Source organism: Zalophus californianus, chromosome 12 (genome assembly GCF_009762305.2).
Source record: "Zalophus californianus isolate mZalCal1 chromosome 12, mZalCal1.pri.v2, whole genome shotgun sequence".
Taxonomy (NCBI): Eukaryota; Metazoa; Chordata; class Mammalia; order Carnivora; family Otariidae; genus Zalophus; species Zalophus californianus.
The window spans coordinates 68188224-68204560 of NC_045606.1; the positions used below are offsets into that span (position 1 = coordinate 68188224).

General features: G+C 38.8%; 1 protein-coding gene across 5 annotated transcripts in view; it reads right to left on the minus strand.

Annotated features, from left to right (window-relative positions):
* Positions 1 to 784: 784 nt before the first annotated feature.
* The window catches only part of IMMP2L (inner mitochondrial membrane peptidase subunit 2), an 867011-nt gene continuing 851458 nt past the window's right edge, over positions 785 to 16337 (minus strand). For 3 of the 5 annotated variants that reach the window (XM_027574869.2, XM_027574872.2, XM_027574870.2), the window contains exon 8: positions 787 to 3171. In XM_027574869.2, coding sequence (XP_027430670.1) covers positions 3052 to 3171 — 120 coding nt within the window. In that variant the 3' untranslated portion in view covers positions 787 to 3051. Of the gene's footprint in view, positions 3172 to 16337 lie in introns of all 5 variants that reach the window. The other 2 variants (XM_027574873.2, XM_027574874.2) reach the window with 2 other exon arrangements.

The following is a 16337-nucleotide window of genomic DNA, read 5'->3' on the forward strand; positions in this document are numbered from 1 at the left end:
AGTTTTCTGCCCATCTCTCTCTTCTCCCTCTGGGAGCCCTATAACATGAATATCAGTCCATCGGATGTTGTCCCATAAATCCCTTAAACAAGCTTTTTTTTTAATTCTTTGTTCTTTTTCCTGTTCTGATTGGATGAGTTCCATGACCTTGGCTTTGATTTCATTATTTCTTCTGCTTTACCTAGTCAGCTGTTGAAACCCTCTAGTTTATTTTTTCAGTTCACTTATTGGATTCTTAAGCTCTGTGACTTCTGTCATTATATTTTATTTTCTCTTTGTTGAATCCTCAGTTGTTCATGCCTTCTCCTGAGTTCAGTGAGCATCTTTATGACTGTTATTTTGAACTTTTAACAAATCAATCTCTTTCATCCAGGACTTTTTATGAGGTTTTTATCTTTTTTCATGTGGAACATATTCCTGTTTCTTCATATTCATGACTCTGTTGGTTTCTATGCATTAGCTGCCATCCCTCCCAGTCTTGGAGAGGCCTGTTTAGGAGATGAACCTTACCATCCTACCCTTCTCTAGCTCTTGGTTGTCTCTCAAACCTTTGTGATTGTCCAAGCAACCTATTTTATTTCTGGTGGTTCCCCGTATTTGAAGGCCTGCCAAGACCTGTCATGGCTCCTGGGGTGGGGAAATCTTAGCACCTAGATTCAGGCTCTTTGGAAGCCAAACCCTTAGGGAGCAGCTTTTGAAGTATGCAAATGTGTACAGTTCTATGGGACCACAAGTATAATCTTGCTGGCCACAACAGCCAAACAATGTAGAAGTGTCCCCTGGGTGTCAGTCATAAAAAAATGGAGCAGCAGCCAAACATATAATTTCCTTTCTGGGAGCTGCTGGAACCCTGGAGTGAGGCAGAGGGAGAGTGCAAAGATGGTGTGCACTGACCTCTATCCCTGGCATTCCTACCTCTTTAGGACCCTAGCTCTGTACCAGACCATCTGTGTGCCCCTCTGGCCAAAGCTGCAGGACAAGCAAATAGGCCTCTTTTACAAAAGAATGTGGTGTGTTTCAGTCTGCTACCTGTGTTGCGTCCTAGGGGTGTAGCCAGACAAGAACTCTTTCAGATTGTTACCACAGCTAGGTGATCAAGAAGTGTCTCCTGGGCAGCAGCTACCAAAAAAAAAAAAAAAAAAAAAAGGCACCAGACATGTATATAGGCTTCTGTCTGGGAGGTACTGGCACTTTGGAACACGGCCAAAGGTACAAAGATAATGCCTGCCCTCTGAGGTCTCTGAAAAGGATCAGTCAGCCCTGAGATGTGTGTTTAATTTGAAGATAAGCTAAGAGGCCTTTTTCATAGGAAGATTGGGCTCTCGGGTCTGTTGCCTCTCGCTGTGTCCTGGGGGTGGTAGCTGGGGAAGAATTCTTTCTCCATTGGTTAATAATAGGTGATTGATACACTTAGGAAAGTATATACTGGACAACACAGTGATTAAGTTCGCCTAGAGTTGCATTTTTGAGGAGGTAACTTATAAGCTGAGTTATTCGACAATATTACCTCTGCTGGTGATGTGTTAGATGGCTAGAGAATATGAAATCAAAGAGCTTTTATCTTCTCTCTGAAGATTTACAATCTTGAATTAATAGGAATCACACAGGTAGTGAGTGAGGTGGCAAGGAGGATAACCAGTGTGCTGAACTGTTAAAATAGCAAATTCTTCACCAGGTAGGAAATAGCAGTTATTCCCAGAACTGCTCTATTTGCTCTACCCTGCCTGCCCTCAGTATCACCTCCAAACCCCACTTCTATGGGCCCCAGAATTTACTATTTTCTAGCAACTAAAGGGTCAATGCCCTTATGCACTCAGTATTTTACATATAATCTCAGAGGATGCAGTTTGCCTAGAGACAAAAGTTATAAACCTTGAAATAGTAATGAGTATTCAGTAAACTGGAGTTAAAGGCCAGAGCATGAAATACAAGTTGGGGAATAGAGAGAAATGGAATTGAAAAGGGTTCAACAAAAGATTTTAAGCCAATCCGCTTTTAAAAACAATACTTTTGATTGTACATAACCTTAGTACATAAGTACTCACTGATATTTGTTGAATGAGCTACTATAATGCTAATTATTAGTAACAGCTGCTGTTAATATGCATATGGCTTTTTACTCTTTTTGCATTCCTGACCACTAAGGAAGTTTGCATCCACATTTGCAAGAATAAATATAGACTTGACTTGTATGAAGGAATTTACCTCCTTTCCTCTGCAGTTACAGGATTATGTGATTATCCCACTTTATAATCGGTGATTTCAGTATTTACAGATGTAAACACTGAAAATCATTGGGGGGGAATCAAACTTGGTCAACAAGGACTGACTTTTTTTCATTTCACTCGGAACATTTTACCAAATAGTGACTGAATACTGATAAATAGTTTCATTCATCAATGTGAACAGGCAGGCAAGAGATAGCTCAGAAGTTTTGATTTAAAAGGGCTAATAAGAAAGGTTTAATTGTATGGAAGTATTAATGGAACTGGTTCTCCTTAGTTTAATTCCTTGCTTAAAAAAAAGATAAAATATTCCTTATTAATGGAGGTACAGGTTAAAGGATAAATACCCAAAACAGTACCTGAGCAAATCACTATTTTTACATCACAGTGTACTGTTCTTCCTAACCAGGAGTCACTGCATTGTATATACTGTCAATTGCAATATAATTCCCATCACTATGTTTCTTCATGTTCTCTCAAGAGTAAATGACATTACTGAATTATTTTCATTAAATGTTAATTTTCATACTCTTTCAGCCAAGCACTAAAAACCAACAATCGATGGAATAAGTATATGTAACAAATTCCCTGTAAGACATGGGAATAAAGTTTTCATATTCCCAAAGGTCTGCAATTTTTTTGGCATTAAACAATAGGGTATTACAATTAAACACAAAATCAGTTGCTATTTAATACTATGTAATATTTTAAAACTCTTTATTAATGTGGATCATTTTTTGCCCTTCTAAAGGCTCCTCCTCTCCACCCCTTCTGCAATGGGTGGTGGGGGCCTCCCAATGCCAGCAGCTGAGGGAGCTCCATGCCATCATTCCTCTTCTCTCTGAACTGGCAGGCGCTCTGGAGGAAGAGCAGATTCCAATTTCTGCCAGCGCTCTGGAGGCCACAGGATGTGTGTAGCATGGGCATGTAGAAGTCCTAGGGAAACCTAAACCCATGAGAGACACAAAGCAAGAAATTATTTTATCAGAATTATCTAATATCTTAAAGACAGAATTTGATCCAGGTCTGAAATTCCTTGGAAAGATGATGATTAAAAATAGTAAACATTTATATGGCACATTTCTAGGTGCTTTATATACCTAAATGCCTTTAAATCCTCACAACCATTTGAAGTAGGTATTACGCCCATTTTGCATATGAGAAAACTAAAGTCGGGTTGGTTAAAGAACTTGCCAAAAGTCCTACAGCAACCAGTTGGTGGAGGCTGGCTTCAGGGCTGAGCTGTCCAACCCCAGGATCTGCAACCCTAACCCCCATCTTCAGTTTGTATATACCCAAGGAGCATAAGTCTGGTTTTCATTCTTGGAATTTCCTATGGAGTTACTAGTATTTTAGAGAGACTTTACTTTGTAGATAAATCAGAGACATGAAAAAAGTATTGTCCCACCTACTGACTGAGCAGCAAGAGTTTGATGTAAGACTAAAGGCCTTCCTTGGAAACTACATGGAGCAACAGGGAACTGGTGATCACAGAGGGAGGTGGAAAACTAAGGGAAAGCCAGCAATGGGGGATAGGAAGCAAGGAAAAAGAATCAAGTATAAAGATGACAGATGGCGAAGAACTCCTCCTCAGCAGATATGTGCCCATTTAGGAGAAGGAAACTAGAGCGACACTACGGCTGAGCCCTGAAAAGGAGGGAGACCTTAAAGACATTTTAGGGCCATCAGCTGCAGTGAGCAGAAGAATGCCAGCAAACCTGTCTTTTGTTGTTGATGCTATTGTTGTTACTATTCGGTAACGTTAATAGTATTTAAAAACTTACTTACAAAGTACACTTAACCAGACACTATGGGTCCACTTTTTATTTTCAAGTGTTTTTCCTATAAATTGGAGCTCCATAGAGATTAACAGACAAGTGCTTTCATTGAAGTTCTATTTACTAGCATATGCATGCAAGAAATCACATTGCACAGAGAGTTAAAGAACTGGATGTCAAGTGAGGGACTCTAAAAAGATAACTAGAAACACATTTTTTTTTTTTTTTGAAAAACAAACACACTTCACAACAACGTGGAATACAAATAAGCCCAAAGGCTATCAAGAAGCCCAGGGGCCCAATAAAGAATATTACTTTGAAAATCAAATCTACAGAAAATTTGAAAATGTGGTAGGGAAAAAAAAGAGCAAGCTCTATTCATCCAAATTCACTATTTTTATTTTGTTACTTTCTCCTTGGATGCCTGTCTGTATACATATACTTTTCTAATGAACTATTGAAATTTGCTGACATTCCGAATTTACCCCTCTAAGACTCTTTCCTACATAAATACATTGTAAGTTATTAACAATACAATATTTATATATAGCCAATATTCAGAATTTTCCAATTGCCCCAATAATGTCTTTTATAGCTGTTTTTTAAATTCTTAATTAAGGATCAAAAATTGCATCATAATTGTCATTATTTTTGTTTAGGCCTGTTGCCTTGTAAGATGGCCCACATTTATAATTGCTTGATTTTTTCCCCTCCTGAAAAGATTCAAGTTAAATGTTCTTGGCAAGAACACAATGTACTTGATAATGCATTCTTCCTACTCTGTCATATCAGAAGGCACAAAATATCTGTGTCCCATTCTTGTGATGTGAAGTTTGATCACTTGATTAAAGTGATATTGAACAGATTTCTCCTCTGTAAACAAATTGTTTTCCTTTTATAATAACTAATCTGTGGGATGATATTTTGAAATATGTAACTATCCTGTGTCAACATTTCATCTAATTGTTTTACTGTCTCTCAAGGAAGCTGGTTTCTAAACCATCTAATGATTTTAACATCCATCCATGATCCTCCCTGAATCAGTTATTACATTGATGATTACAATAGTGAGTTTCCATTTTTATTATTCCTTTTATATTTACTAGCTGTCATTCTTCTCTAAAGTGATTCCCCTTCCAACCCCAAATGCCTCCTTTAATATCAAATATTTCTTCTTTATTTCACAATCTCTTATGAGTGCTTGGTTAAACTTGGACAGGTCTCCATCAGTCCCTGAGCACTTCCTTACTTTTTGGTACCAACTCGATGTTGCAGGCTTACTTATACTTTATACCTGTCCAGCCTGAAATCAGACATCTCATTAAGGAGGGTTTTCCCTCACCTTCCCTCATTCCATATTTTTCTCTCTCTTCTTCTAGAGTTAGCACTCTGGCTCCCAAACACAAATTTACTGAGTAAACATCAAAGTTTCTTTGCAACTATTTTAATCCTTAAAATACATCTCATTTAAGGTTATATTTATTGGAATTTGTCCTTTTCCTCCTCCACAGTGTAGCTGTATTAAGTACTGTTAGGTTTGTTTCTATTTGTAATGAGTTTTAGTGGTCTTTTGTTATCCTTTTTGATTAAATGTTATTTTTGAATATATAAAGATTTGCATGGTTAAAAAGTCAAAATTATTCTTAAAAGGTAAGGTAGGCAGAATGCCCCCTCTAACACACACTCCAAACATGTCCACATCCTAATCCCCAGAAGGTATTACTACACAATGCTACAGAGCAAAGAGGATTAAGGTTACAGATGGACTTAAGATTGCTGATTAATCAGTGGATAGTAAGATAACGGGACTATCCTGTAACATTCCATGAACTGAAATGTAATCATAAAAACCCATAAATGCAGATGGGCTAGGCAGAAGGGTTAGATTCAGACAGAGATGTTATACTGCTGGATTTTGAAGATGAGAGAAGGGCCATGAGCCAAGGGATGCAGGTGGCCTCTAGAAACTAGCCAGGAAACAGATTATCCCCTAGAGCTTTCAAGAATAAATGAAGGCTTGCTGACACCTTGATTTTAGCCCAGTGAGATCTATATTTGACTCATGACCTCCAGAACTCTAAAATAAAGATTGTTTTAAGGTTTTTTTTTTTCTTTTTATTTATTTATTTGACAGAGAGAGACGCAGTGAGAGAGGGAACACAAGCGGGGGGAGTGGGAGAGGGAGAAGCAGGCTTCCCGCCAAGCGGCGAGCCTGATGTGGGGCTCGATCCCAGGACCCTGGGATCATGACCCGAGCCGAAGGCAGACGCTTAACGACTGAGCCACCCAGGTGCCCCAAAAAATAAAGATTGTTTTAAGCCACTATATTTGTGGCACTTTATTATACTAACAGTGGGAAACTAATACAAAAAATATACACAAATTACATTCCTATCCACTACCACACCTCTAAATGATTAACTGCTTTCATCAGAATATTTTTCTTTTTTGGAAAAAGAAACCGAAATATACACTCCTATTTCCCTTTTTTCTCACATACCAAAGGTAGAATATTATGCATTCCCTTTTGCACCTTGCTTTTATTCTCACCAGTATCTCCTAGAAACCATTTCCTAACACTTCATAGAAAGGGAGTCTATGGTTTTTATAACTCCCCTCCCTTTAGTGATTCTGATTAACTTCAGTGAAAGTCCAGGATCTGAATTTGCCACTTAGCATCACACCCAGAAAAAGCAAACTTAACCAATTTTAAAGAATCCTTTAACTATATTCTGGAACATGCTATGTAACCATTCCAACCATGTTAACTGCCAGGAGCCTAGGTCAAATGGTCTGTCATAGTGAAGTTTTTATCTATATCTGTTTTTGTCTGGCCTCAGTGGAGCTATAGGACAGCTGGTATCCATCCTCTCAGTCACCCTTTTTAGATTTGATAGCTGCTACTTGGTTGTTCCTCAAGCCTTTATTTGCTGTTCCAAGTTGTTTAACTTTTCTCATATGGTTGATTTGCCAGGACTCCTGCCAATATATTTGCTTGTTTGCCTGGTGATTCAATTTTTTTTAATCAACCTTCATTTTACTAAAACCTAGGATTATTTTATTCCAAACATTTATTAGGTACACTACGCACTTCCTGAAAAAGACAAAAAATCTCCCAGATGTAGAGTATTAGTATTGTATGCAAAATTTAAGCATTTCTTTAAGAGAGACTAATAAACAGAGTGCCTATGTATTCTAGCAGTCTTGTCACAGATCTTTATTAGTATGTATACAGACATGTTAAGAGCATAGTGAATACAGGACAGAGAAAATCCAGAAATAATCCAGAAGTAAAATAACTTAAAAATTAAAAGCTATACTAGCTTTGGTTTCCACACATACTGTATTAAGCAGGGTCCTCCAGAGAAACAGAACCAATAGGATATGTGTTTATATATAGAAATAAATTTATTTAAAGGATTTAGGTCATGCAATTATGGAGGCTTGGGGAGTTCAAAATCTATCTAATGGGGAAGGACAGAAGGCGGAAGACTCAGGAAAGAGTTTCAGTTTAATTTCAAAGGCAGTCTGCTGGCAAATCGTTTATTGCTTGGGGTAGGGTAGCCTTTTGTTCTATGCAGGCCTGCAACTGATTGGATGAAGCCCACCCACCTATTGGAGAACAAAATGCTTTACTCAAAGTCTCCTAATCTAAATGTAAATCTCAGCCCAAAACACTCTTAAACCTTCAAAGGGCTGGGCACCAGAGCCATCTAAATTGATACATAAAATTAACCATCACACCTGACAAATACAATCCTCCTCCTTCTGCTTACTCAGGGTTACATTCCATGCTTACTACACCCAGGGCAGTGTTCTGAATGACTTAGGCATCCTAATGCAATTAATCCTCACAATAACTCTGTGATGCAGGTTCTATTATGATCTCCATGGTGGAGGAAACCTAGGCATAGCATGAGATTTTTTGAGCCAAGACTGAAGTGTATGCCCTCTGGCTCTTGAACCTCTTTTATCAGGATCCGTCTTATTATTTACTTTCCAAATGAGACACTTTGACCATGAAAGGGGGCACTTTTTAAATTAAGTAAGGATAATAGTAAAATGGAGCTGTCCTGGACAAATCAAGATCAGGTCAACTTAATCATATTGCTGTCCCACATACCTTCCTGAAACACCTAGATTGATCAGAAGGAAATGACTGTTATGAGCTGTATTGTTTCTGCAAAAGTCATATATTGAAGCCCTAATCCCAGTACCTCAGAATAGGACTGTACTTGGAAATTGTTACCTCTTTAAAAGTTGTAAATTAAAATGAGGCCATTAAGGTGGTCCTAATCCATTCAGGCTGGAATTTTGTTAGGACATTAAGAAACAACTTGCTGACATTTGACCTTGGACTTCTAGTCTTTGGTACGGTGAGGAATTTTCTGTTGCTCAAGCCATGCAGTCTATGATATTTGGTTATGGCAGCCTCAGCAAACTAAGACAGACATGAATAAAAAGGAATACTGTGCCAGAAGCTAGTTCCCTAAGCTGTGCCAATACTCATTCAAAATTGGGAAACAGAGAAACATGTTAAAGAAAAAAAAAGCATTTGTTATTAAAAAGAGAGATGCTTAAGCATGTATAGGCATACCTAGTTTTATTAAGCTTGGCAGCAACACTGTGCTGAGCAAGTCAATCAGCGCCATTTTCCAACATCATTTGCTCATACGTGTCCATGAAATAATGTAAGCATTATCAAAATGTGACAAACTTCTTTATTCTATTGGTTATGGTGATCGGTGATCTTTGATGTTACTACTGTAATTGTTTTGGAGCTCTACAAACTATGCCTGTATAAGATGGCAAACTTAATAAATAAACATTGTGTGTGTTGTGACTGCTCTAGGAGCTGGCTGTTCTCCCATGTCTTTCCCTCTCTGCAGACCTCCCTATTCCCTGAAACACAGCAATATCAAAAGTAGGCCAATTAATAATGCAAAAATGGCCTCGAAGTGTTCAGGTAAAATTAAGAGTCACAGGTCTCCAACCGGGAATCCAAACTATAGATCTTTAAACTTAGTGAGGAAGCATGTCAACAGCCAAGATAGGCCAAAAGCTAAGCCCCTTGCACCAAAAAGCCAAGTTGCGAATGAAAAAGAAAAGCTCAAAGAAATTTTAAAAAGCTACTCCATGAACACACAAATGATAAGAAAGTGGAACAGCCTTACTGCTGATGTGGAGAAAGTTCTAGTGGTCTGGATAGAAAGCTCAAACCAGCCACAGCATTCCGTTAAGCCACAGCCAGACCAAGGCCTTAACTTCCCTCAGTTCTATAAAGGCAGAAAGGTTCCTTGAGGAATCTGCAGAAGAAAAGTATGATTTAGTAGAGGTTGGTTCATGAGGTTTAAGGAAAGAAGCCATCTCCCTAAGGAAAAAGAACAAGGTAAAGCAGCAAGTTATCCAGAAAATCTGAGATCACTAATGAAGGTGGCTACCCTAATGAAAAGATTTTTAATATAGATGAAACAGTCTTCTGTTGGAAGATGATGCCAGCTAGGGTTTTCACAGCTAGAGAGGAGAAGTCAGTGTCTGGCTTCAAAGAACAGGCTCTCTTATTAGGGGCTAATGCAGCTAATGACTTTAAATGGAAGCCAATGTTCATTTACCATTTCAAAAATCCTAGGGACCTTAAAGATTATGCTAAATTTATTCTGCCTGAGTTCTATAAATGGAACAACAAATCCTGAATGACAGCATATCTATTTACAATGTGGTTTACTGAATATTGTCAGCCTTCTATTGAGACCTACTGATTAGAAAAAGAGAGTCCTTTCAAAATATTAGTGCTTATTGACAATGCACCTGGTCATCCAAGAGCTCTGATGGAGATGTACAATGAGATTAATGTTTTTCTGCATGCTAACACAACATCTATTCTGCAGCCTGTGCATCAAGGTCTCATTTTGACTTTCAAGGCTTCTTTAATAAATACATTTCTTAAGGCTATTGCTGCCACACATAGTGATATTACTGATGGATATGAGCAAAGTCAACTGAAAAGCTCCTGGAAAGGAGTCACCATTCTAGTTGCCATTAAATACACTTACAATTCATGGAAAAAGGGTCAAAATATTAACATTCACAGAAATTTGGAAAAGGTTGATTCTAACCCTCATGGATGACTTTGAGCAGTTCAAGACTTCAATGGAGAAAGTCACTACAGATGTGGTGGAAACATCAAGAAAACTTGAATTAGAAATGAAGCCTGTACAAGTGACTGCATTGCTTCCATCTCAAGATAAAACTTTAATGGATGAGGAGTTGCTTGTCATTTTATGAATGAGCACAGAACATAGTTTCTTGAAATAGACTCCACTCCTGGTGGAGATGTTGTGAAGATTGTTAAAATGACAACAACGGGTTTAGATTACATAAGCTTAGTTCATAAAGCAGCAGCAGGGTTGGAGAGGACTGACTCCAAGCTTTGAAAATTCTATCAAATACCATCACATACTACAGAGAAATTGTTCATGAAAGGAAGAGTATATTGTTGTGACAAACTTCACTGTTGTCTTATTTTAAGTAACTGCAACAGCCATCCCAACCTTCAACAACTACCACCCAGCCATCAACACTGAGGCAAGACCCTCTACCCACAAAAAAAAATGACTTTTTGAAAGCTCAGGTGAGGATTCAATAAAAAATATCCTCTAAAAAAGGCTGAAGTATGTACACTGCAATAATGTTATATCTAAAAAAACAAACTTAAATGAATCTTGTTTTTTCAGTGCATATATGTTATATTTACATTATACTGTATTCTATTAACATGCCTTATTGTAATATTCACTGTATTGAGAGGATCATATGGTTCTTGTTCTTTCCTTTATTAATGTATTGTATCATATTGATTGATTAGCGGATGTTCAACCAACCTTGCAGCCCAGGAATAAATCACATTTGGTGTGACGAATAATCCTTTTAATGTACTGTTGGATCCCACTGGCTAGTATTTTGGTGAGAATTTTTACATCCATGTTTCAGAGACATTGGTCTATAGTTCTCCTTTTTGATTGGGTCTTTGTCTGATTTGGGGATCAAGGTAATGCTGGCCTCAGAGAATTACTTTGGAAATTTTCCTTCCGTTTCTATTTTTTGGAACAGTTTCAGAAGAATAGGCATTAATTCTTCCTTAAATGTTTGATAGAATTCCCCTGGGAAGCCATCTGGCCCTGGGCTCTTGTTTGTTGGGAGATTTTTGATTACTGCTTCAATTTCCTAAGTGGTTATTATGATCCTCTCAATAGATGCAGAAAAAGCATTTGACCAAGTACAGCATCCTTTCTTGATCAAAACTCTTCAGAGGGTAGGGATAGAGGGTACATACCTCAATATCATAAAAGCCATCTATGAAAAACCCACAGCAAATATCATTCTCAATGGGGAAAAACTGAGAGCTTTCCCTCTAAAGTGAGGAACACAGCAGGGATGTCCACTCTCACCACTGCTATTCAACATAGTACTAGAAGTCCTAGCCTCACCAATCAGACAACAGAAAGAAATCAAAGGCATCCAAATCGGCAAAGAAGTCAAACTCTCACTCTTTGCAGATGATATGATACTCTATGTGGAAAACCCAAAAGACTCCACCCCCAAACTGTTAGAACTCATACAGGAATTCAGTAAAGTGGCAGGATATAAAATCAATGCACAGAAATCAGTGGCATTTCTCTACACCAACAACAAGACAGAAGAAAGAGAAATTAAGGAGTCGATCCCATTTACAATTGCACCCAAAACCATAAGATACCTAGGAATAAATGTAACCAAAGAGGCAAAGGATCTGTACTCAGAAAACTGTAAAATACTCATGAAAGAAACTGAGGAAGACACAAAGAAATGGAAAAATGTTCCATGCTCATGGACTGGAAGAACAAATATTGTGAAAATGTCTATGCTACCTAGAGCAATCTACACATTCAGTGCAATCCCTATCAAAATACCATCCAGTTTTTTCAAAGAAATGGAATAATCGTAAAATTTGTATGGAACCAGAAGAGACCCCGAATAGCCAGAGGAATGTTGAGAAAGCAAAAGCAAAGCTGGTGACATCACAATTCCAGACTTCAAGCTCTATTACAAAGCTGTCATCATTAAGACAGTATGGTACTGGCAAAAAAAAACAGACACATAGATCAATGGAACAGAATCGAGAGCCCAGAAATGGACCCTCAACTCTATGTTCAACTCATCTTTGACAAAGCAGGAAAGAATGTCCACTGGAAAAGACAATCTTTTCAACAAATGGTGTTGGGAAAATTGGACAGCCACATGCAGAAGAATGAAACTGGACCACTTCCTTACACGACACACAAAAATAGACACAAAATGGATGAAAGACCTAAATGTGAGACAGGAGTTCAACAAAATCCTAAAGGAGAACACAGGCAGCAACCTCTTCGACCTCAGCCACAGCGGCTTCTTCCTAGAAACATCGCCAAAGGCAAGGGAAGCAAGGGCAAAAATGAACTATTGGGACTTTACCAAGATAAAAAGCTCTTGCACAGAAAAGGAAACAGTCCACAAAACCAAAAGACAACTGACAGCATGGGAGAAGATATTTGCAAATGACATATCAGATAAAGGGCTAGTATCCAAATCTATAAGGAACTTACCAAACTCAACACCCAAAGAACAAATAATCCAATCCAGAAATGGGCAGAAGACATGAATAAATATTTTTTCCAGAGAAGACATCCAAATGGCCAACAGACACATGAAGAAGTGCTCAACATCGCTTGGCATCAGGGAGATCCAAATCAAAACCTCAATGAGCCACCACCTCACACCAGTCAGAATGGCTAAAATTAGTAAGTCAGGAAATGACAGATGTTGGCGAGGATGCAGAAAAAGGGGAACCCTCCTACACTGTTGGTGGGAGTGGAAGCTGGTGTAGCCACTCTGGAAAACAGTATGGAGGGTCCTCAAAAAGTTGAAAATAGAGCTACCATATGACCCAGCAATTGCACGCCTGGGTATTTACCCCAAAGATACAAATATAGTGATCCGAAGGGGTATGTGCACCCTGATGTTTATAGCAGCAATGTCCACAATAGCCAAACTATGGAAAGAGCCAAGATGTCCATCGACAGATGAATGGATAAAGAAGATGTGGTGTATATATATACATGGAATATTACGCAGCCATCAGAAAAACCCCAAATCTTGCCATTTGCAATGACGTGGATAGAACTAGAGGGTATGATGCTAAGCGAAGTCAATCAGAGAAAGACATGTATCATATGATCTCACTGATATTAGGAATTCTTAATCTCAGGAAACAAACTGAGAGTTGCTGGAGTGGTGGGGGTGTGGGAGGGATGGGGTGGCTGGGTGATAGACATTGGGGAGGGTATGTGCTATGGTGAGCACTGTGAATTGTGTAAGAATGATGAATCACAGACCTGTACCTCTGAAACAAATAATACATTATATGTTAAAAAAAAAAGGGGGGGAAGGGAAAATGAAGGCAGGGGAATCAGAGGGGGAGACGAACCATGAAAGACTATGGACTCTGAGAAACAAACAGAGGGTTCTAGAGGTGAGGGTGTGGGGGGATGGGTTAGCCTAGTGATGGGTATTAAAGAGGGCACATATTGAATGGAGCCCTGGGTGTTGTACGCAAACAATGAATCATGGAACACTACATCAAAAACTAATGATGTAATGTATGGTGACTGACATAACAATAAAATAAAATTTAAAAAAATATTCACTGTATTGCAGTGATCTAGAACGAACCTATAATATCTCTAAGGTGTGATTAAAATTTTTCTAATAGGTTAGATTACTTTCACCAACCAACCTAGTATTTTACTGGGACTTGACTCTTCCCTATGCTCTTTTGTGTCCCATTGTAACTGTGTCTCTTCTTCAATGCATTTGCAACATTTTTAGGCATAAGGAATCCACCTTTACAGTAAATTTTAGAACACAACAGAATCATATTAAATCATTATAATCCCTTAGCAGATCATTGTATTTTTAGTGTCTGCTGAATGAGAAAATAGTTCCACATATATTAATGGGCCTCTTACAATAACTCTGTTGCCCACAGATTGGGAATCAATGATCTAGAATAATCTATTTTGATTGTGCACCCTAACAGCAAAAATATTGGTGAATTGACCTCGATATTTATATATTTTAAAATTATATATATATGTATATATATGTATGTATGTAGTAGTATTAACATTCCATAAAACCAAATGTTAGTAAAGCTCAAACTCTTATTTTTTCAGTTCAAGAGTTCTATTTTTTTCTTTTTGCATCTGGGGGATCATTATACACACACCCTTTGCCTATTCCTGCTCCCCTCTGCTCTAGGAAACATCAAAATTACTAGCTGAAAATTGATCAGTGCTATTAGTCAACTAGTTTGTTTTATCCACACAATGCCAAGGGGCACATGGACTAAATTTACAGTGAATTGCCTGTCTTTGATTGAATTGGCTCCACTGAGAAGTTATGTTGGCATGTGGTAGACACAGCCTTCATGAGCCCAGACTTTTCTTCAGGTGCCAGAGGCACAGATCTGTGTTACCATGGTTCCCTCCACCCCCTATTCAATAGCCTATAGTTTACAGAACACCCTTCCAATTCTTGGCTTCAGGACACCTTCTCTTGAAGGAAGAGCTTGCAAAGGTAAGGACAAGCAAAGCGCAAGAGTTCAAAGGTAGGATAGAGGGAAAAACACAGGAAAGAAGAAAGATGATGATTGTAAATGGGAGCAAAGACTTTTTTAAAAAAGACATTCAGAACTAGAGTCAGGGTCAGAAGAGGATCAGGATTAGAAACGAGAAGAAGCACAAAAGTTCATTTGATTAAAATATTTTCCAAAAAGAAAATACGAACACTTTTTTAATGCACTATTAGGAAATAAAATCTGTCTTTAATGAATTTACTGAGCAGTGTAAGGAGAAAAATTTCCACATAAACAAGGCAGCAGATGACATTTATTCTATAATATTAAATTACCCACAATTACTTCTGAAAGTCAAATCAAACTGGAACAATATTGGAAATGGGAAGAACACTGTTTAAAAGAAGGGCTGATTTGCCAGAGCTTAAAGAAATCACTCAGCTTCCCACTCTGCCATACAAAGCCCTTTTCACCCACATCTTTCCAGCTTACCTGCATGATATCTCGGTATGCAAGTTCTACTCTAAGGGCTTCTCCAAGGTACACCCAACAGTACATGCCATGTCCACCTTCCTGCTTCTGATGATTGCTGTATTGCCAGTTTCAAATCCCCTTCCTCATACCTCTGGGATCCTCCTGTAAAACCCATTTAGTCCGAATTTTCCATAGAGTCTTTCCCAGCCACCCCAATTCTCATCCATTTGTTCCTCTTTGCCCAAGGAATCCAGATCTGGTCTTGGTCTACCCAACATCAGGTTCTTAAAAAGAAATTGGAAAAAAAAAAAAAAGGACCAAGGGCTTCTGGAGAATATGGCAGAATAGGAGGACCCTAGACTCACTGCCTCCCATTGATGCAACTAGATAACACCCATATCAGTGTAACTTACCTAGCAAACAACCTGAAACTGGCAGAACAGACTCTCCACAGCTAAATGCAAAGAAGAGGCTACATCTACGAGGATAGGAAGAGCAGAGACATGACTGGGAGCTAAGTGGACTTGCAGGGACTGTCCACAGGAGGGAGGGACACCTTAGGCATTCTCCCCTGGAGAAAGGAAAGAAAGAGACCCTCACAGCAGGCACCCCAGGCATGGGAACCCTCATGGGGAAGATAAATTCCTGTAACATTTAGCTTTCAAAACGAGAGGGGCCAAATTTCATGGGTTCTTACAGTAAGTGGGGCTTAACACCTGGAACTTTCAAAATCAGCAGGCTCTGCTCTGGGAGAGTAGGGAAGGCTAGAGGAAATGGAGTCCATGCCTTTCAAGAGATAGCACAACAAGGAGCCTGCAGAGAAGCAGCAGTTTGAAAAATGCCTGGGGTATAAAAGGAGAGTGATTTGTTCACTAATCTCAGAGCATGTGCTGGAGGGGGAGAGATCCTCGGGAGATTTCTCAAAAAAGAAAAGTGCCGGCAGGAGCCATTTCCCTCCCCCATCGCCCAGCCTAGACACACAGGTATCTGCAGGAACCAGTGCCAACACTTGCTACCTAGCTTGCTAACAGTGTGCTCACACCTCCATCCTCATGCTTTTGCTAATCCACCTCCTCCAATCCTGCCTGCCTCAATTTGGGGCAGCTGTAGGTCCCCTCGAGCAGAATGCAAACTGTGAGAGAAGAGAACAAGAGAAGAAAGGAACAGAACAACAGAAACAACCATAAAGCAAGTAACAAAATGGCCATA